Source organism: Drosophila guanche, unplaced genomic scaffold, assembly GCF_900245975.1.
Source record: "Drosophila guanche unplaced genomic scaffold, DGUA_6, whole genome shotgun sequence".
Classification (NCBI taxonomy): domain Eukaryota; kingdom Metazoa; phylum Arthropoda; class Insecta; order Diptera; family Drosophilidae; genus Drosophila; species Drosophila guanche.
In genome coordinates, this window is record NW_022995753.1 from 1,518,408 (window position 1) to 1,539,713 (window position 21,306).

The 21,306-nt window shown below is 36.2% G+C and overlaps 3 protein-coding genes and 1 long non-coding RNA gene across 6 annotated transcripts; all 4 read right to left on the minus strand.

Moving 5' to 3' along the window:
• Window positions 1-146: 146 nt before the first annotated feature.
• On the minus strand, window positions 147-2,416 carry LOC117588715 (eukaryotic translation initiation factor 5). Its single transcript, XM_034280168.1, has 3 exons — window positions 1,780-2,416; window positions 1,136-1,612; window positions 147-1,055 (listed from the first exon to the last, which is right to left on the minus strand). The coding sequence occupies exons 1-3, from the start codon at window positions 1,990-1,992 to the stop codon at window positions 333-335; spliced, it is 1,413 nt and encodes a 470-aa protein (XP_034136059.1). The 5' UTR covers window positions 1,993-2,416; the 3' UTR covers window positions 147-332.
• A 117-nt stretch (window positions 2,417-2,533) lies between these two features.
• On the minus strand, window positions 2,534-4,562 carry LOC117588718. Its single transcript, XM_034280172.1, has 4 exons — window positions 4,531-4,562; window positions 4,235-4,457; window positions 3,481-3,577; window positions 2,534-2,657 (listed from the first exon to the last, which is right to left on the minus strand). Exons 2-4 carry the CDS (start codon window positions 4,254-4,256, stop codon window positions 2,609-2,611), a joined length of 168 nt encoding a protein of 55 aa, XP_034136063.1. The 5' UTR covers window positions 4,257-4,457; window positions 4,531-4,562; the 3' UTR covers window positions 2,534-2,608.
• LOC117588714 (protein ROP) lies at window positions 4,061-17,726 on the minus strand. 3 transcript variants are annotated; one of them, XM_034280166.1, is made up of 9 exons: window positions 17,561-17,725; window positions 15,977-16,156; window positions 15,764-15,919; window positions 15,534-15,643; window positions 11,918-12,437; window positions 11,442-11,677; window positions 11,207-11,374; window positions 10,742-11,151; window positions 4,061-4,072 (listed from the first exon to the last, which is right to left on the minus strand). In XM_034280166.1, the coding sequence occupies exons 1-8, from the start codon at window positions 17,586-17,588 to the stop codon at window positions 10,744-10,746; spliced, it is 1,806 nt and encodes a 601-aa protein (XP_034136057.1). In that variant the 5' UTR covers window positions 17,589-17,725; the 3' UTR covers window positions 4,061-4,072; window positions 10,742-10,743. The 3 variants fall into 3 exon arrangements, with proteins under 3 accessions (XP_034136057.1, XP_034136058.1, XP_034136056.1); XM_034280167.1 differs by lacking the exons at window positions 4,061-4,072; window positions 15,534-15,643 and adding an exon at window positions 14,291-14,394 and having other exon boundaries at window positions 10,697-11,151; window positions 17,561-17,726; XM_034280165.1 differs by lacking the exon at window positions 4,061-4,072 and having other exon boundaries at window positions 10,698-11,151.
• On the minus strand, window positions 8,593-20,547 carry LOC117588719. The gene is made up of 3 exons (XR_004574157.1): window positions 20,537-20,547; window positions 20,169-20,171; window positions 8,593-9,337 (listed from the first exon to the last, which is right to left on the minus strand). It is a non-coding gene; the product is annotated as an uncharacterized LOC117588719 (long non-coding RNA).
• Window positions 20,548-21,306: the final 759 nt, after the last annotated feature.

Here is a 21,306-nt window from a genome sequence, read left to right on the forward strand (position 1 = left end):
TATAAAATACATTATTATATGGATAACGATAGGATTTCCCCAAAAAAAGAAACATAAAATATGTATAAACACACATTTTTTAATTGGTTTATATTGCATGATGATGAATTTTTTATTTTGTGTATACTTTATATGTGGATGTTATTAAGCCCAATAAACTTTTTTTTAGCTAGATAATTAATGCAATTCTTACAATCGGTATATAGCAACGCTGTAAATCAAAGGAAAGCAACATCGTAGTTCTTGAGAGTTTATACGACGACCCACTCGAAAGGACAGAAGAATTTCGATTCCATTTTCAAAAAAATTGATTGTTGATAGTTTTTGGTTGACTAAATGTCATCTATATCGATTTCATCACCCTCCTCATCGTCTTGGACTTTCTTACTAACGGCAACACCACGTTCCAAGGCTACGGCAACCTTCAATGGTTCAATGCGGGCCCGATCATCGTACTCAATCTCTACATCAGAGTCCCCAGCAGCATCGTCATCGTCCCCAGAGGAGGAATCTTCTTCCTCGGCATCTTTGAGCCACTGCACAAACGGCTTTACCTTCTCATGTATCTCGGTGGCAATTTTCTTGGAAACATGTCGTTTGCTCACTTTCTGTGCCCAGTCCAGAATGACCTTTTCATCGAGAATATCCAAGTCGTAAAAGATTTTGAAGATCCCAGCTACCTTAGTCATAAGCGTGTTCGAATGTAGCTCGACAGTCTGCTCGATGCCGCCAATCAAATAGCGCTGTGCTTTAGGATTATTATGAGTAAAGCGAAGTAACAAGATGCGGTTTTTGCGAACGTCATTAATAATGTTCTCAGTAAATAAAAGCTCAGCGAGAACCAACGGGGATTTGTTAACTATGTCCAATCGTTCGGCTTCGATCAGCAGTTCTTTGTGTACAGCAACATCCTCCAGCTGTCTTTTGTCACGCTTGCTTTTCACCAATTCATAGAAGATGTCAATCCGTTCCTTTTCGGTCTTGTCGTAATCCTCCGAAATTGTCATGCCCTTAGCACCATCAGTTAGATCTTGTAAGCGCGCCCGAATGGCCTCCTACATGGGTACATAAATTATGATACATGAATTCTTAATTGGTCGCATTAGCTTGGCTAGAAGCAATAAATATTTATTACCTTAGACACGTCGACGCTCCAGCCATCATCATCGTCCTCAGCTATATTTTTTTCCGGAATGGCAGCGCTTATTTCAGCCTCTGTTTGGCTGGCCTGGTTGGGACCATTGCCGCCGTCCGACTCTCCGCCAGAGTTATTGGCCATTGAGTTGTTACACATTGAGCCGTCAGAGTTTTCATTCTTCTGTTTCTGTTTCTTTGAGCGTTTCCCCTCAGTAAGCGAGGAACCCTGAGCGGCTGGATTAAGTGATGGTGGATTTTTCACAATAAATGTGTTCACTTTGTGGTTCACCTTAAGCAGACCATGGAAGCCGCAAGCCTTGCATGACTGCGATATTGTCTGATTCTTAGCTGATACAGTCAGATTAGTCTCAGGGTTATCGCATTCGGGGCACAAAACAAACTTTCGAATGAAGCCATCCAACAGATCCTGAAGCTTGTTCACGTCATGCGATCCATTCACAATAAACCGTTCATTCTATAAATTAAAATTGATTATTAGTCATATTCAGTTAGAATACAATCCGCCAAAAAAGCTAAGTAATGTATTAGTACTTCAACTCTAACATCTTTCAAACAAAATAACGAACGTTGCGAGTGGCGTTCAAATGCGTCTCAATATAATTTGAATAATTGTTTGCTCACCTTATGATCAAAAAGAGTTTGGGCGCCCAACTCACAGCCAAAGTACTTTGTAGGATAGGTGGCCGGTCGTCCAATGGCGCGTGCGACTTCAGCCATATTAACCAAAACGGTCTTGATGCCATTGCCCTTTCCTTCTACCTTTGCTTGAAGACGCGGCATTTTATACCGATAGAAAATGTCCGTCACACTACGGTTAACGTTAACTGTAGCCATCTTGGAAATTGTTCGACGCAAATATTATAAATGATGATCCCGTTGCCAAAATACTTCACTGGGTAGTACCCGTTTTTTTAAGCTTATGCGTTACTATATTGCGCACCGCGAAGGCAATATGTTGGCTTTTGCTTCTTTGACTGTGACTGTGGTGCAGTGATTTCCTTGAAATTCGTTTTCCTTTAAATAACTTGCATTTCCTTGTTTAATTTACGTGAACGTAAATAGGACTTTGAGATCTTAAAAGTCCTTGACCCATTAAGCTATCTGTGCCGTTTCTTGTGGTGATGTATTTTCTTTTGATTTTCAACGACTCCAAACGGAACATGAAGTACTAGAGAGCTAACGCTTCACTTGATATTAAATTGGAGATTAAGAATCAGCTTGTTGCACCAGCAATGATTTTGGGATGCGTATATTGTGGTTTTAATATTACGTTATTTGTAATTGCGGTATATTTTCGTATTACGACTATATATATATATACTATAATAATTATTGTATATATATATATATCGATTTATTGATTTTATATTTTTTTTTTTTGTTAAATTGAATTGGTGTTTTGAAATTTGTATACTAATCAGAAGTCTTTTGCAGCGGCACGGTATTCGGCTCACGTGTACCTGAACGGCTGTAGCTTCCGATGTCTGTTACTTGAAGTCCTGTAGAGACAAAGAATCAGATCAGAACGGTTTGTTAGCTTGATCATAAAAGCAGTTTTTGGACGACCGGGAACTTTGTGCGGCCCTTGCGCGTCTCTCATTTTATACCCACACGAGGAAGAAAGCGTAAGCGCGAGAGAGAGAATGAGTAAGAGAATGGGGGCTGGGCACTGAAAATTTGGTTTGTTTATTCTGGCTATAGCAATGATCCGATCAGATCCAGATGTAGGAATTCATTCATCGGACTTCTAGTATCTTAAAAATGTGGTATGCCACAAACAGCGAAATTTTCTGTCGAACAAAAGACAGGGATGATTTCTTATCGCTTTCATTGGAATGTTATTCCTGATTCGGTCGACAGAAACTTTAGCTCATCTGAGTACTGGGCTTGACCCATGAAAATGGGGTTCATGGTTTTCTGGTTGGTATGTGGATCTTTAAGTCAAGAATGATTCGAGCAGCTTAGTACAACTTTCATTGATGAAGCACTATGCATTGCCAATGTAAAAACATGGTTTCACGAATTCAATCGTGGAAAAATTATTGAACTAGATGGTCTTGTTGTATGCCGTGAGAGTGAGGCATCTTTGGGCATTAGGACGGCGTCCATTAATTGGGGTTTTCATGAGAAAAGTAGTAGAGCTTTATAGTAGATGTTGCAACTAAAAATACTCTCTGCTTCGATCTATATCAGTGGTCGACACGCATACATTCTCGTTTAGATTTTTTCGTATGTATGTTCTTGTGCCAACCACTGTAATCCACGTGTACATCCACAAACATGTGTGCTTTCTTTGTAGAAATACAGAAGATGTTTACTTACCGATGACTTATAGTTCCCCTCTGGGTTTTCATACACAGCTCGAAGCTCTTACTCCGCTTTTGTAGAATTGGAGGAGCGTTTTTTTTCGCAGGTTTTTCTAAAAATAAAAATAATACAAAATTAAAAAGGTAAGGCAAATTATTGACAACCGAATTGAAGGCAGAACTCAAATCGAGGTAAACTTATATTTACTATTGAATAAGTGTAGATACGACATAGGGCTTAAAGTGCCTTTTGTTCTTCTCCAATAGCGCCTGGCTAAAGCGCTGCAAGCGCTCTCGTTTAGTGTGAATCAATTTTGAACCGAAATTTGAACTTAATTAATTTGATTGTTGGCACATTGTTGGGGATTGTTTGGGAAATGTTTGTCAAATGCATGACAGAAAACAGGGGGTATTATGAGAGTTTATATTTAGTGCAAAATATGAGGTTGAAAATTTGTGGCATCCCTAATTTTTAAGACACGAAAGCCCCGAAAACACACTTCCTTGCACTGTAGGCATGTACTTGCGGATAAGAGCAAGCTAATACCACTGTTGGGCTAAGCAGAAAAATATGAAGAAATAAACCATAAGATTCTATTTTATTTTAACTCGAACTCGAATTTTAACTTTCGCTTTCGCATGCAGATGACGTGGTATTTTAGCTAGTCTTTAACGTAAGAAACACATAAGTGTAGTTGCTTTTAAAACAAAATCACAATTTTTGACATTCTTCGATTGATCAATGATTTGGTATGGGCTTGTCTACTTACCACTTAATCGTTCAAAAGTCATATAAGATATTGTCTTTCCCCTCCTTGGGGTGCGGAATGCCAGCTCACGAATAAAAACCGTAAGTAATTGAGCTTTGTTTTCCTTTATAAAGTCACTTGCAGGATGACTTGATATACATAAGTACAATGAATGGCAATCCAATCGTACCTATTTAATGCTTCTGTTTGATATATTCAAAATGGTGATTTACGACGGAGTGCTCTGAAGAATTTAATTTGTGTTATTAATTCAGAGTTTAAGAAATTTAAAATAGAAACCCTGGAAACGCTTTTACCTAAATTAATTTTTAGTTGGTTCTTCAAAAACCTGTAAAAAAGACGAAACAAAATGGTCTGTTAAATACTGTACTAATACTAAATTTATTGAATATAAAAACACCAAAAAAAAAAACACCCTTTCCTATCGAGACTGCTAGCATAATGCATTTTAAAAGTTTTGGCTCTTTTGGCTGGTTTCTTCAAAGTTGTCATGAGTGGGCGAGAGGGGACGTGGCGAAATTTTTAAACAAACTTCTGTGTGATATGACATGAGTCTCAGAATGGCTCTATTTAAATTCACACTAAACGAAACTAACAAAACTATTTAATGCTGACAGGCACATTCACATAATTTTAGTCCGCGAAAGTTGAGTAACCGATCTTAAGAGCAGGATTAGATTAAATGGTATAGAAAACACTCCAAAAATGTTATTCTGCTAATTCGCAGCTAAGAGAACACGTAGAAAAATACAATGAACTTTACAGCTGGAGCTGGTGCAACAGAAAGATAACTGGTCAAGCTATCCAAATAAAACTATAAAAAAACGATGCGTTTTTGAAAAATGCCAATAATGATATAATGATTCGCCGCAAGTGTTCTTGATTGGATCCTTCTTCCGAGCTTTTCCGCTGGAATCTTGGATAAACAACGCAGATATGAAAATAAAGCTCCTTGAATTATTTTTGTCCATATTTCGATTAACTGTGTGTCGAGAAGAGGGTCCTTATAACTAAACTTAGAGAGAAAACCTATTCAATGGAGCCTGGTCAGAGACTAAGCATAGGGGAAAAGAGAATAAAAGCCCATCCGTCTGCACCTTCATAGAGGTATGTAGCTCTTTGGCCTTAAACGTCCCATCCTTCTTTTGCAGAAGAAATATACATATTTACATATGTACCACTATGTAAAGATGACTTCAATGGGGGCTATACCAATTTGTCATGCACCAGACACCAGTATCAAACATTAATACATGCACTCTTAAGAACATAAGTGTACATTTGAAAGTTCACCTTTTTACCAATAATTGCGATATTCTTAACGTGCAAAATATATAAAAGACACTTATGAATACAAAAAGTCAGCCTCAAATAGCGAAACAGATACTTGTATTAGTAAGTTTTTCACACATATGCTCATATATTTGTATGTATTTTTTCGAAGGAACAAATCTTTTCCATATAACAGTATACTTCACTTCCCAGTTTTTATATTAAGAACAAAACAAATTTAGAACAAAAAATCACGGAAATCACTTATGCACACTATATATGAATATGTGTATGTGCAAAAATTTGTGTAAAAGCCACGCCATATTTTGAGGTTGTGTTTAATTTGAATTTATATGCTCAATTTGTACCTTCTTTACTTTGTATTTTTTTTTCAACTTATCATTCAACGTGGGCAAAGCACATCAAATTACTTGCATGAACTTAATTGATTTAGGCGTATATTTACATAAAATAGCAAAACGTACGAATTTTTCCCTTTGTTCAGTATGACCGCAGTGTAGAAATAAATGTTATATTTTTTTATTTTGACAAGTCAAAATAGATGAGGTATTCACGTTTTAACCTTGCAATTTATCTTTCAATTATCAAACAATTTCAATATATCTCTCATGATAGGGTGTGGATTAAACATGTAATTATGTTACGTAGAATCATATTTCCATTTAATTCTGCTGCTTTATTTGTATTTCAATTAATTAAAAGCCAACTAATATAGGTTTATGTGAAAACCTATTAATATAAGAAAAAGTGAACTTTTTCGGTATTTTTAGTATATTTGTCTTCAAGTTTATACTATTTTACTATTATCTCCTATAAGAAAGGTGATTCTTGAGAAAAGTTCTTCCACAAAGGCTTTCTAACATATTAAACTATCAAAAAATATTCGAGATAAATGGCTCAATCTCCACGAAAACCAAGGAATGTGCGACAGATGCTTCAATTTAATTTAAAAACAGTACGAATCATATTTTTGTACAATTTTAGCAACTTTTTAGAGAAATCCATGGACCAGACTTATCTGAAACTCGCATTATTGTATTGCAACCACTATCGCTAAACACTGAGATTCCTTATTTCACTTTTGTATTTGTTCGGTTCGAATGGCTTTGTTATTTTTTTGCAAAAATCTAGAAAACGAATGGTTGCCCAAAATCGACGTCATCATCAGTTATAGATTTCGGTCAGTAATGTTTCTAATGGTAACATAATTTTGAAAATCCGTCTTATTTTGAGAAGTGCGTTAAGTGAGTTTTCCACGAAACGCAATAACTGAATAACTCAGCCCTAGTGTAAATTGGCCATACTTTGTATTTTTAAACAACCACAAAGCAGTGTTACCGTAGAGCAAAGTACCAAAATCACACTGGAAACAAAGCAATATGTAAGAAATTTTTGTCTAGCGCATCAGAGCAGTGGGCTTATATGTTAAATAGTTAAATAACAACCAGTGTATTTTCTTTAGTGAATTTTATTATTCGCAGTCAAATTGCTGTAGAACTGCATTCGTACAAATCTATTAACAGCATGACCGAGGAGGATGTTATTCAAGCGACGATAATCAAGGGAAAATTCAAGGGAGAGATTGTCCTTATCTCATGAATCCCGATTTTTTCAACTGATCTAGCATTCCCAATTCAAGAGGAATGGAATGGACTTCCATTAGTTGGAAGTCGTTGGAAGGCTGTTGTTTCTTTATTCGACAGAAAAAAAATCGAAAAAATATTCTTTCTCATTTCTCTCTCAACTGATTTCGATTCCATTTAAATAAATCAAATTGATATAAGAACTATCTGTGTTTTAGAATCTCTCTGCAATTTATCTAGAGACGAATTTGGGGCGCCTTTTGCATTTTAAATCCGCTGCCTAAAAAAGTCGAACCTACCAAAATAATATTTGGTTTAATTTGTTGTTAATATTCTCATTTCCAATTTTAGTTCTATTCTGAAATGTGGAGAATCACAATGACAAGGTTCTAATGGAAAATACCTAAAAATATAAAAAATTTGTTTGGTTTGTGTTATAACGATTGGTAATGTTTATTTTCTATTAAGCAACCTTTTTACAAGTTATAAAAGGTCGTTTTTGCTTTCGACGATTGAATAATAAACAATTTAATTTAGTGATAGGCAATGTAAATAATATTTAAATACGTTCAGAGTTCCTTTTGCAAAATACTACTTGGCTTCGAAATTCTTCGGCTAGCAAAAGCCTTTAAGTATTTAACTTTTCGTTGGTTTCTTTATAATTAAAAATATGTATTCAGTTTACAATAACATTTTTTTTCTAATTGGCGGAACAGTGCCTACAGAACAGTACAATAGGTATTTTAAAGGTGGTTAGACAAAAACGAGAAGGGACGTGTGAGACGCTTCTTACGCGTCACAACTTTTATACCCGGCACTCAGTACTACATCTGTAGCTTAGCGGTTATTTGTCAAATTTTACATATTTTCTTCATCTGTCATCTACATCAACAACACTACTCACTCCAACACGCTCCTTTAGCTCGCCACCCTCCCCCCCTAGAGTCACACACTGCAAAATCAGAGCAGAGAAGCGGCAGAGGCAGAGACGTGGTAGAGGCAGCGACGCGGCACTGCGCGAAGCAGAGTGTGAATGAGAGAATGTGCAAAAAACAAATATAAGCTGCGGGACGGGGTGGGCTTAGATACTGGAAATTAATTCATTTCTTCATTGTGGCTATAATAATGATCCAATCGGATTCCAATTTGGTGATCTGATAGATATGGTCATTCCCTACGGAAATGCGTTTTTAGTTTTCTTTTATCATCAAAACTGTAGGTTTGGGAGGTTTTCGCGCTTTTTTTGGGGGCGGAAGGAGGCGTGGCTAATTTTTGAAATACACTGGTTGGAGCATATTGCAGTCTGGATGCAAAATTTGGTGGCTCCTAGCTTTTCTAGTCTTTTAGAACTAGCCGACACACAAGACGGACGGACGGACAGACGGACAGACAGACTTGTCTCTATCGTCTCGTCTGTTGATGCTGATCAAGAATATATATATTCTGTGCGTTACATACAACCGTTATTCGCACAAATACAATATACCCTATTTACTCTTCGAGTACCGGGTATAACAAATGTTTTATTTTGTTAAACGCTATAGCCTCTATGATTCTTCGTAAGATGTTAACTGACTTTATTTTTTATTAGACAGTTGTAATAGACAAGTTGGAAATAAATAGCATCTAATTTGTTTGGTAATTTGAATAGGGCTTGGAAATTCTGATGAGCGAAATATTCAATATCAGGATACAAATGATGTGTGTTCTTGTTGTTGATGTCGTAATTATGCACAGGAGCTCAAATAACATTATTCAATTACTTTAAATCGTGCAATTAAAGGATACAGACAAAAATTATATGATTATGAGATAAAATACAATACCACAGTGAGAGGAGTTCAAACGCAAAGCCAACTGAAAACCCTCAACCAATGTCGAAGAGGCCTAAACAGAGGACCAACTTAAGCGATATGCCCAGGAGAAACCTCATTGCGTCACTGATCGATTAAAGCGACGAGAAGTGTCGAGATAACAACTCGTGGAATCATTCTGAACGGTCTCATGGCCCTTTATCGTGCTGGATGGTTGAACGGGGCTAAGATTGTCAAATGCAACGAGGAAGTTTGTCAAAAAGTGCCCCAATTGGAAGACTCTCGTCTCGATCGCAATGCAGTGACCGGATTAAATTCGTCAAACTTTCACCTATTCTACTCACCATCGGTAAGCAGGAACAGAACAGCCGCAATCCTGTTAAAGAGGTTATTCACACTTACCTCATTAGTAGCTTACCGGAATAGGTAAAGAGTCTGGGGGCTGAACCCAGCCCAGACTCTTGTTGGTACGGACGCCAACACCCACCATAACGTGTGTGAAAGCCCCAATACGACAGAGGTGAGTCTACTATCTGAGAGAGAGAGAAACCAAATACTACTGAGTAGCGTAGCATTCTTCAACGCTGCAATATTTGAAGATTCGGCAGGAATCATTAAAGTCACGTTCCCTGCTCGTTAACCATTGAAATAGATAGCGTAGAGCTCCGTAAATATTTATTAATCTTAGCCTTGGATTAGATGTTTCTTTTTCCAAAAAAATAATGCTCAATGAGCACTCGAAATCACTTTTTAAATTATGTATGTCTTCAAATGCCAAAGTGACAATGCTAAACCGCTTTCCAAAATAACCAGCGTTGATAGCAGCAATTAGCCGATTGAAAACACTTATGGTTAGAAATTTGTTATTTTGGTAAGGACGAGTGTTCCAGTCCACCCTCGAAAACGGTTACGAAAAACCGAGACCGAAGCGAATTTAAATACATGCTGAAGTCCAGGGGGTTCGCTCTATCACTGAATCAATAAATCAAATAAATAATAGTGAGAAAACATTTTTTTTCGTACATGCATACATATATTGTGGATTATTGCTGACAGTCTGTAATTTTTCATTACTGCCACTGTGAAGGTCTGGTTGTAGTGAATTTCTCTAGTTATGTGTAATTATAAGTATATGTTTATTATATGAACTATATACGTATGGTATATATTTAAATATAAAACAGATATAAATAAGAATGTACGTGTATAAATATATTCGTATGTGTATGGCTCAACAAGACCCGGACAGTAAAACTAGTTTCAACAACATTGTTAAGTTTAGGAAAGGTAAAGCTTTTCAACGAATTGTGTCAAAGTTTAACTGATATTTTATAAACTTGACATGCCGAATAAAGTCGTGGTAATATGGGCACTGAGCGCTCCAGTTGAACAAATGTAACAGTTTCCGAAATAAAGTATATGTAGAAACAGATAAAACAAAGAAAGACTGTTTAAAATCTAAGGAAAACAAAGTAAAGTGACTGCATTGACCGGTGATCTATTGAAATATATTTTGAAGTATGTATGTAAGTATATCAATGTTAATTTACACTACACACATAAATACATTAAATGTAAAAATATATGTTTATACATACATACAACATAAGTACATATAAACATATACGTATTTATCTATATATATTCTTTAGAACCTTAGAATTTGTATGACTCTAGAATGTTACTATTAAATATATATATGTAGAATATATGTAACATATATACATATATATTTTTTGAATATAATTAGTTCATCGATATTTATATGTAAATTTGAAACAATTAATACAATTTTAGTGTTTAAAAATTTAAATAACATTTAATCTTCCTTGGAAAGACTTCCCAAATCACTGAGAAAGATTTCAGGAGAGAGAACGTGCGAGGATCCGACCAGCACTTCCCAGTTACGTACAGAGTTGGTAACTTCATAGGCGCACCTCATTTCAGACATACTCACGCCACCCACAATGAATACAATCAGCCTGGGAACGTTTTTTACTTGCGCCTGAGCCTTGTCCTTGTGCCAATGACCATAACGAGCGCTAGTTGGAGCATGATAGTTCGTATTTTGTGCCCGACCTTCAAGAAAGGGGAAATGGCGTTGATCTAGCTTATCCTCAATGCAATCCTCCATTATGTCTTTGATTACGGGCGTCCAGCGAGACATCTGATAAGTGCTTTCGGTTATACGTTCTTTACGCGGTACAGAATATATCTTTTTACGAGACTAAAATAGAAAACTGTTAGTATTTTTCATCTGTATTATAGAATACAATACCCACATCAGCAATGACATTGATTCCCAGGTAGCTTAAATTGCGAACCATATCCTGATCTTTAACAGACAACTGAGCATGAGTGAAGAGTTTTGTCAAGTTTTCCTCCGAAATACCATTTTTGATCATTACATAAAGGGCAATTATTCGAACTTTATCGTAGTTAGAAACATTCTAAAAAGAGGTGGTTCAGATACATCAGAATCAATTACTTATTAAAAGAAATGCAATAGCACCTTACCGCATCTAACAATATAGGCACAATATTCCGCATATGGTCCTTAATTTTTTCGCCCTCGGCATCAGTACCCATCGCTAAATCTTGTTCCACACGGCAGAGCTTGTCCACGTAGTTTTGATACGATTTCATGCAGTCCTCGGCCAAATGCAAGTGGGTGGAGTACTTGGACAGCTCCTTTTGATACTGCGGCATCTTCTTGATCATTTGCGATAAATCCCGCATTGAGGACTTATCAGCTGTTTACAAGAAACGATAGGGAACGTTGTAAATCGCTGCAGTTACTGGTCAACATTTTGAAATACACTTGTAACGGTCTGATATCACAGGAGACTGGATACACATTTGTAATGCCTCAGTTCTTATAGAATCTAAGAGCATAAACTTGAAACAAATATATTCCTAAACTTATCGAGTGTAAGGTATAATAAAAATACCTTTAGCATGATTAATGATCAATAGTGGGACCTAAGACTTACTGGAACTCATACGCTTGGAGTCGGTAAACTTCTTCAAGTTCTGCGTAACCTGTGTTGACACGACTGCAATGTGCTCATGGCGCAACTCCACCCACAAGTCGTCGTTTTCATCCAGTAAAACCTCCTTCTCAGGTTGGTTGGGTCCTGGAGTGTAGCGGTACACATCGTTAACAATTGGTAGTAAATCATAGGCCATTGCCTGAAGTGTGAGTTCATGTAAAAGTGGTGAAACACAATCGAAGCCACGATCTAAAATAAGCAGTTGTGAACGTGCTTTTTCAGGTCCTTCGCCCATGGTTGGCTCGTCTGCCTTGTAGGCATCCAGCTTTTGCTGAATAGAAGCAGCCAGATCGATATTTCGATCCCAGTCGCTACGGTAGCGAACGTTGGGATATTCGCCCAAAGTTGCGCACAGGGTGGCAATTTGCTCGGCAATGCGCTCGATGTGCTTGCTTCGAATTGACGCAAATACCGGAGAGTATAAGCACTGGAACGTGTCCGGCGAGTCCAGCGAAAATACCTAAATATGGAGTACAGTTTCATTATTGAGAGAATATTTTTAAAGTAAATCTTTATGTAATTATGCATGTATAAGTAACGAATTGTGTTTTATATCCAGCTTGAACGGTTAAACCAACGATTTTGTTTCATTTATATGTGTATATTTAAAATATATACGTAAAACCCTCAATGAATCCACTGTAAACTAATTTTTTTGGCATAGTAGATCCGAGTCCTGCCGACGACAGCATGTAAATTAATATTTTTATGTTAGAAAGAACGAGAAAGATTAAATAAAGTAGCGTGATTTTTGATTGCTTGGTTTCTTAAATATATACCACGCACATAAGTATATTTTTCTTCATATTTCACCTAATAGCACTTGTCAACAATATTAAACCGCTGTCAACCAAACCGACGGCTTATTTATGTACCTATTTATAACCAGAAGTTGTAACCAGAAGCTGCCTAAGCACCGTCACTACGTTCATACCCGGTACTCAGGCGGTATCTTCAAAATGTGGATGCCACAAATACCCGTCGATTGTGTATGCGGAGGGGGCGAGGCAAAATTTTGAAAACAACTGCAAGCAGTGTGATTATTACAGAAGTCTGGATGCTAGGCTAGGTTGCTCCAGCTTTTTTCTAAATGTTAGGATTGTCGTTAGGATAGTCGTTATAATACAAAAACGATTAGGAACGCTGTGGGTCGCTGCCTAAGCACCGTCACTACGTTCATACCCGGTACTCAGGCGGTATCTTCAAAATGTGGATGCCACAAATACCCGTCGATTGTGTATGCGGAGGGGGCGAGGCAAAATTTTGAAAACAACTGCAAGCAGTGTGATTATTACAGAAGTCTGGATGCTATTCTAGGTTGCTCCAGCTTTTTTCTAAATGTTTTCATAAGGGACAGTCGTACGCATTGCAAGTTGTAGAAAGGCAAAAATACAGATTTTCCTGCTAAGGTCGATTTTGGGCAAATGTTCTCGAGATTTTTGCAAAAAAAACTCAGATCAAACTCAGATTTCAGCTAAAGTTGAGGCAATATATGAATTTTTAATAATTATTGTCCATGACCACTGGCGGCAACGACTTGATTTATTTTTGCATATTGTTGCTGTTGGACCAAGTATGTCAGCTAAGGAAATGTTTCTTCGATACCAGAACTAGGTTAAAACTAGCGTTCTATTTAAGAACGCATTATAGCTCAGCGACTGGTTACCGGCAACTTCCGTAATTTTCAGATTACGACAACACGAATGTAAAAGATGTCTCCATTTCGTAATTTTGCTGATCATTACAAAATTACGAATAAACCGAATATATTTGAGTGAACCAGGGAATATGTGAAGGGTGAAACTGAGTTTATATATTTTGATCGTGCTTTCTTATTCGAATTAATTAATTTTGTTGAATTTTTGGTTTATTTTTGCGATTTGTTTGCATACAAGTAAAACACATTAAATTGAACACTACAAAACAAGTTTAACAAAACTTAAGGAGATTTTTTTGTAGAGGCTTGAGGGTTCAAATTGTCCAGAGCAGGACCGCTCAAGGTAACTTGGGGATTAAAACGTATGTTTTGCAACATATGTTCGACACGAAGCCATATGACCGAGTCGTCCACATTGTACTTATGAACAGTTATTGGATTAATTTAATTTCTTGTTAAGTTGTGCCATGAAGTAGCATTAGAAATCTCACTTTTTGACTTTGTAAAGAGAAAAGTAAAGCGAACAACTTTGTTCTTAGGATCATCAGTGTGATGAGATTAATTAATTAGACACTTTACACAAAAATGTCGCTTGGTTTAATTCAGCTTGATATAAATTATTAAACCCATTAAATTAGTGTTAGTTTTAAGCGCACCTGGCATTCGTAAGGTAGAAATGCAATATTAATCTCCTTTAGAGTTTTGATCTTTCTTGCAGCGCACGATTTACACAAATCGTTAAACAATTCCTCCGGGCAAACTATAATTACATGCACATTAAAAATTTTGATTTATATAAAAGAATATGTAATATATATGTACATATGTATATATCTATTTATAGGTACTTGTATACGACAATATACACATTTGCACATATACGGCTATTAATGAATGTACATAGACATATAAAACGCAGTAAAGAATATATGGTATGTGTATTTAATGTACAGCTGCGGTTCAAATAAAAGCAGTGCCACTTTGCGGCGCTCCTTAGGATCGCTGTCCTTCTGGGACATCAGCACCACATTGATCGATATCTGAACATATAAGTGACGATCCAATATGTTTTAACACACAAAATGGTAAAACACCATAGTAGAAAAAAACGTCCAAAACAATTTTTAGGGATCCGCAGTTTTAACATTTTTTCAAGGATATTTTTAGGAAAATGTAGATAAAGGTAATCAATTGTCTTAGATACACTTACGAGATAGCAGGCTACAAAAAAAAACCACGACTACAAACGAAACTAAAGAGCTAGAGACTGTTAAATAAACCATTTCAGTATTATTCAACAAAGAAAACCGTGCAAAAAAGTTAGTAGATTTATTAAATTTTAACTTTATAATCAAGCATATAAATGCTTGATAGTTTTTTGAGTAAAGGAAGAAAATTGATTGTTTAAGGAATAGCGGACAAAATGCGCAATATGTAAATCCAAAAGTAGCACCACTATTAATTTGACCGCAGCTGTACATTTAAGTGTGGGTATACATTTAAATTTGACAGAGAACTGCAGATCATTCTGACTTCCCATTTGTTAGACTATAAGACGATTCAACTATTTGTTTGGTTCTGAAAAAACCACTCAGTGGTATGAAAACTACAAGAAACAAGAAATCAATGATTAAAATGTTCACTTGTTAACTCAAAAGCCCAAAACCACCAAGTGGTCATATGTACTTCTTGGGATTAAGACATGGATTTTGTAAAATCGGCCGACTTGATGGATACAACATTTTGGCTATAATTGTTCAATGGTAGAAGTCGTTTGAGTGGCTTAACACGCACAAAATGAAGAGTTAAAATAGCGTAGTATAGATTTTATGTTATGCATATATTAGTAGAGCGGCATAGATTTAATTTGACTAGAGAAGCGCTCAACGCATTCAATACCTGGGCTTCAGACGCTAGAAATGCAATATTGATTTCTTTGCAGGTACGGACATAACGCCGACAAATACCTTTGTGGGCTTGCAGAATATCGTATGCTCTGGGAGGAATGGCTATTCAGTTATGTGGTTAGAAATCATGAAAATAATAAAAATTAAAATACAAAATTATAAACAACAAAAAATTGATCTCAAATACACAAAAATACTAATAACCGGCGACTAGAATCTTACCCTCGGTGAAAAAGACATGCGCAAACCGGTACATTGGTCGCGCAGGATTCTCAAAATCCCGTATCAATGCACGAACAGAATCATCTGATGGGGTAATTAAATATATCGCATCCATGGTGGGCAATGGCTCACGTTTCTTGTTGATGTCTTCTACCACTGCGGATGATATCGGTTATGTTTTGTACGTAAGTAAGGTAAACAAAGTCAACTTACAAGTGATCCCCTCGGCACTGATCTCGTGCATCTTGGTGCAGGCGGAAACCATTCGCATACCCAGCTTATCCACCACCAAAACACGCCACTCCATTCCACCGGCTCCATTTTTGACAGCCGCTGGAGCGCCATGCTTCTTCGGTTGAGGTGGCTTGTACTTGACCACCTCGTTCATGATTTCTAAGGGGTTTCATGCAAAATAAAGAAATACATTTAGTTTAAGAAAATTAACAATAGTTTAAATGTGAATCTCTATAATTATATAAAATAGCTTGGGGTATCGGTTTCGTACCACATTTTTCGTTTTCACGTCCAAATTCTTATTAGACTTTGAACTATTTCTAACATGAGACACCATTTGCAGAAGTTCAACAAAATCCGATTCCAAAAGGATAGAGGCCGGTTCATATCGTATTTTGAGAGCTCTCAATTGTTTTCTTATTAGCTGGAATAATTATCATGCTTTTCGCGTGCAACCACTAAGCAAATAACACATACAGGCGCCAAATCGACTAACAACTATAAAATGTCTGTGCGATTGGCTCCCAGGGCCTTCGGCTCTTGTTGCTGATGGCTTCGGCTGAGATTTTCGCCTTGATCTTCGCATTGATCGTCGGCTATATCGTAAACTTTCTTGTTTCATTAACAACTAATCTATCTATAAAATACAAATAATGCCATTTAACATTTGTAAGTTGGTTGAGAAGATACAGTGGTTTTTCTTTTAAAATTGCTATACCTATTCAGTTGAGCGGCACTGTGTGTATGCACATACACTAATTGCAAGGAACGAATTTGCTAGAAAGGACGCAGACAATGTTAACATATGTATGTATGTTTGAATTATACAAAACAAAAGACAGATTATTGTGATTTACGATCCTGGCTGATATCACAACGGAAATGCCCTTATGGCAATTCTAATGAATGGGCGTTAATCATCTTATTATGATAGTGTCTTTCGCTCAATTCTACTTCTTCTGCTGTGCTTGAGAAAGAGAGAGACAGAAAGAGCTAGGAAGTGTGACCCCTAAAAGAGGTTGTTTTGTGGGATATAGCAGGACACAATATATGCGGTTTCTTTAGAGTTATAATCAATAATATATGCATGTACATATATGTACATTTCCATGTACATGCATACACTCGCATGAAATTCCAGGGTTAAAAGATAATTTTTTTTTGTTCATGACTCATGAACTGGCTCAGTACATATGTATGTATATAAGCAAACTTAATAAAAGAAAAATATGTATATATAAGGAGATCAATAGATTCAATCGAATCTATAATATAGAAAGGTACACATTAATGACAACATAAACCTATGACTCACACCACTAACTGACAACTTATTTACACGTATCGTGAAATATATAAATCAAATCGATATGATGAACAAACTCCACCATGTGTGATATTTACATAATTATTCAGTGATAATAGGTTTTTGCTTTGTTATTAATCTAATTATTCTCCAGTACCAATCATTTTACAATTGTTCGTTGGAAAAATCAATAAGGATGTATGTACACGACCTACGACATGTTTGTATATAACTTTATAACGTTAGTATGCACTTACTCTGGCCCACCAAGACTTTCAACGCCATCTTAACTGGAAGTAAGAAGTGAGCAATAACCAATTTAAACCAAGCACTCCAATGCACAGAACTAGTGTATTTTGTATGTAGTTGTTGTTAAACAATTCTCCAATTTTGTCTCTACAGCGTTGAGAAAACCAGAAACAGTGTGACCGCGGAAGTATCGATCAAATTTACCTCTGACCCTCAAAAGTATACCGAAATACCATTCAATGCTCGAAAAATACCGTAAACATTCTGATAGAAAAATTATAATTTATACCTATTTTCAAGATACGTCAGAGAAGTGGTCGAAGTTCTTTCTAACGTCCTGTTCCTCCTCAAAAATCCGAAATCGCTGCTACTATAAGTTTGGATACATTATTAAACCCTGAAAAATTAAATGATTTTTTCTTACCAGGGTCCAAACCTATCTCTATTAATAAATAGTTGTTTATGTACTAAACAGTTGTCGATACAACCGAATAAATTAGTTTTCCTCGCACATTGCTCGACATCTTGTTAAAATTATTATTCTTATAAATTCTTTTTATATGTAAAAAGGCTTCTATAGTTAAGTCAACTATCGATAGGTAATTAATTTCAGTTAATAGACTATAAAAACTTAGTTTTCCCCGAAACGCAGTTAGTCAGGGGATCAGCCATAAGTAGTGTCATTTGCATTTTCCTAGACCAAAAAGACCTCAAAGACCAGGTCCCCGCTTACGTTCGTGGCTACATGTTTTTTTTTAATTTCTAATTTTTTACGAAAACTTAACCTTGATTAACTCCATAAATAATTCAATTATATTAGAAAACAACACACAGAAAATAATGGCATAAGACCCTAAAAGGTAAATGTGCAAGTACCAATCAGAGTATTGCAGACAGATACAACAAAATACGATATACAACATTTTAGGGAAATCTAATAAGAACCGCTTCTGAATAAGCAGAGTAGAAGTATAATTCAAGGGAATCATTAAGTTTATGTCCAAGGATGCATAGTTGTTTAGAGTGAGTTAAACACCAGGGCCACAGCTTGTGGCTTTACTTCCAATGGCGCGGTAAGACCACTCGGAGTTGCAAATGATTCCGATGCAAGAAGACGAAATGCAGGACTTCTAATCGGAATCGGATGCAAGAAGTTGTCATCATCAGCATCCAGAAAACCATTTCGGGTCTGTCTCCTGAAAGTGCGTATTTCGGCCTCAATCTTCCGGCAAGCCAGACATGACCAAGACAGACCAATACGTTTTGAGATGAGATCGTTTAGTCTACCATAATTTCCAACACCTACACATGAATGATTCACCGATTTCGCACCTCTTTGCACTGAAATCGCTATACATTTTTGACAGCGGTTGAATCAGAATCGGATGTAGAGAGAGCGCATTAGATATGGCAGAGCAGGCAGCAGAGCATCAGCATCAGCGGCAATTTTCCAATGAACACGATTCAGCGAAGGGACGGAAACAAACGGTGAACTCCCGAAAGCAGTGACACCGAGAGAACAGATAATAAGAATGCAATCGAAGTCCAAAGAGAGCGAGAGCAACAGTGCATGCTCTTAGTCCTTCCAGAGAGTATATTCAATTTAACAGCTGATGCGTTTTAACTTCTGTTGGTACGTCTGCTGACTAGCCGTTACTCCAACTTTAAACAAGAACAACAAAGGGGGTCGAATTATGATATTTAGGATTTTCGCAACTGTAATATGCCTGCCGAAATCAAATCAAATCGGCCTAAGTGCCGACCCCAAGATTCGTGGGTTTTTTTGTGAACCCATTTTTTTTCTCTTTTACGTATAGAAAAACTTTATTTCACGCCCACTTACGCATTGCTTTGCTATCCACCCACCCGAGGCCCATAAACATTACGTTTTATAATTGGCCCGCAAACTCATTTTAACCAGATTGACAGCAACTGCAGTACAGACGCACTGCTTCAACCAAGCGCTTCTCGATACGATACAATTATATATGTATTTTGGTCGGCCTGTTATTAACATTAACATCAAACAGCTTGTATGTGAATTGTTACTTGAATGCAATGAAAACAGTAAGTCTGCGTGCCGGCAAACGGATGCTTTTGTGTGCAACAAGTATCACCCGCCTAAATCATTTCACACGCCTCCAGTCTCTGCCATTTCCTTTGAGCGAGCGACTTGGTTAATTTAGTATGCAATTTGGCACGCCACGTTAAAAAAAGTGAGCCTTAACTTTACCTACATGGTGGCGCGGAAAATAGTTACAAAGATACAATTAACTATTACAAATATCAGAGAGCGAAGCCATCGAGGGTTTGATAATATTTACATAAATTTATCAACATAATTTCAAAGTCGATTCAGTGGAAGAGCACGTAAACTAAGAGATTCTGTGTAAAAAAGAGCACGTAGAACAAATCTAAATAGAAGTCTCAAATTTGTATAAATAAATGTAATTAAAATATTTCTATACCCAATTTACCCATGTCTACCCATTCCTTTTGCTCAAAAACCCTACCTTATAAACGCCTTACTTTTCATTGAAACTCGTCACTTATCCGTGCCTCACTTTCTGGTGAAATTCAACACTTATAAACTGATTACTGCTCGTTGACTATCACCTACTTTCCCAGGACATCACTCTATGGGCATTATCAGTTCTTCGTATGGCAGGAGGTCATCGCGTAAGTCCAGCAAATCCATCTGAATGACGCTGGTATCGATGTGTCGCTGCTTGGGGCAGTGTAACACACTAGTAAACATGTGTACATGTCCTGAATTGAATGCTCGTCAAATATGATTTAGATCTATACGCATTATTCATCACTTTTTATTCCAGTGTTTTTGTCTGATCCATTGAAATGATTTATTAAAATTAAATGGCAAGTGAATTTCGCGATGAAATTACCACGCTCTAATGAATTTTAACCCTTTGTGATTTATTTCATATGTACATACATATGTACATACATGTACGCATATTTGCTACCATGCCATACATATGTGTACACTTAACCCGACATTTTTTTAATTAATCTTCACGAAGAACTTATTCAATAAATTGATCCTTCATGTACATACATATTTATGTATTTTTTTTTTTTTTTACTAAAATGAATGTGAATATATATTCACATACATACATTAATTTGATTGGCGTTTGCTTAACACAATTTTCTTTATTATTGTATGTATGCATGTATGTATATTCTAAGTATACCGCTGAGTTGACGGCTATGACACAAATTATAAATAAATTGTATTTAGTTTTATTTCTGAATATGTTTTGCTTTTATGTATGTATGCATATGTCAGTTATTTTTAGATGAACACATACCCTTTTGTTTTTATTTAAATGCCAATTTGTTTGTTGACACATTTTAATTGGTTTACTTTGTAATGTAAATGGCTAATTACAAAGATACACTTTTTTCATTAATTTTATTCGATTTCGGTATATATATGTAGATAATAGTCAAAATAAAAAAAAAACGTTAACTAAAATATCTATGTTTAAGTGCATTTGTGTGAAATTATGTCGTATTTATATAAACATAATAAAATTCTGAATAAATTGTAGTTTTATAGTAACACGGAAAACGTTCTGATACTAACATATTTAGGAATCTGAGCGGACTAATTTCTCTTTTTAAATTATAGAAATAAAATAAAGCATTTAATGTAGAATAGCTTTGTTTTATTTTTAGCTACATATGCAGAAGTACATACATTATTACGTTGTAAGCTTACGATACAAAA

Coding starts and splice junctions, on each gene's coding strand:
- LOC117588715 (XM_034280168.1), bottom strand. CDS start 1,992: ATGGCTACAGTTAACGTTAACCGTAGTGTGACGGACATTTTCTATCGG. Junction 1,613..1,779: donor AAACTCTTTTTGATCATAAG/GTGAGCAAACAA, acceptor TTTAATTTATAG/AATGAACGGTTTATTGTGAA. Junction 1,056..1,135: donor GGAGCGTCGACGTGTCTAAG/GTAATAAATATT, acceptor GTACCCATGTAG/GAGGCCATTCGGGCGCGCTT.
- LOC117588718 (XM_034280172.1), bottom strand. CDS start 4,256: ATGACTTTTGAACGATTAAGTG. Junction 3,578..4,234: donor GACTTTTGAACGATTAAGTG/GTAAGTAGACAA, acceptor TTTTATTTTTAG/AAAAACCTGCGAAAAAAAAC. Junction 2,658..3,480: donor AGGGGAACTATAAGTCATCG/GTAAGTAAACAT, acceptor TTGTCTCTACAG/GACTTCAAGTAACAGACATC.
- LOC117588714 (XM_034280166.1), bottom strand. CDS start 17,588: ATGGCGTTGAAAGTCTTGGTGGGCCAGA. Junction 16,157..17,560: donor GAAAGTCTTGGTGGGCCAGA/GTAAGTGCATAC, acceptor GAAACCCCTTAG/AAATCATGAACGAGGTGGTC. Junction 11,678..11,917: donor CTCCAAGCGTATGAGTTCCA/GTAAGTCTTAGG, acceptor TCTTGTAAACAG/CTGATAAGTCCTCAATGCGG.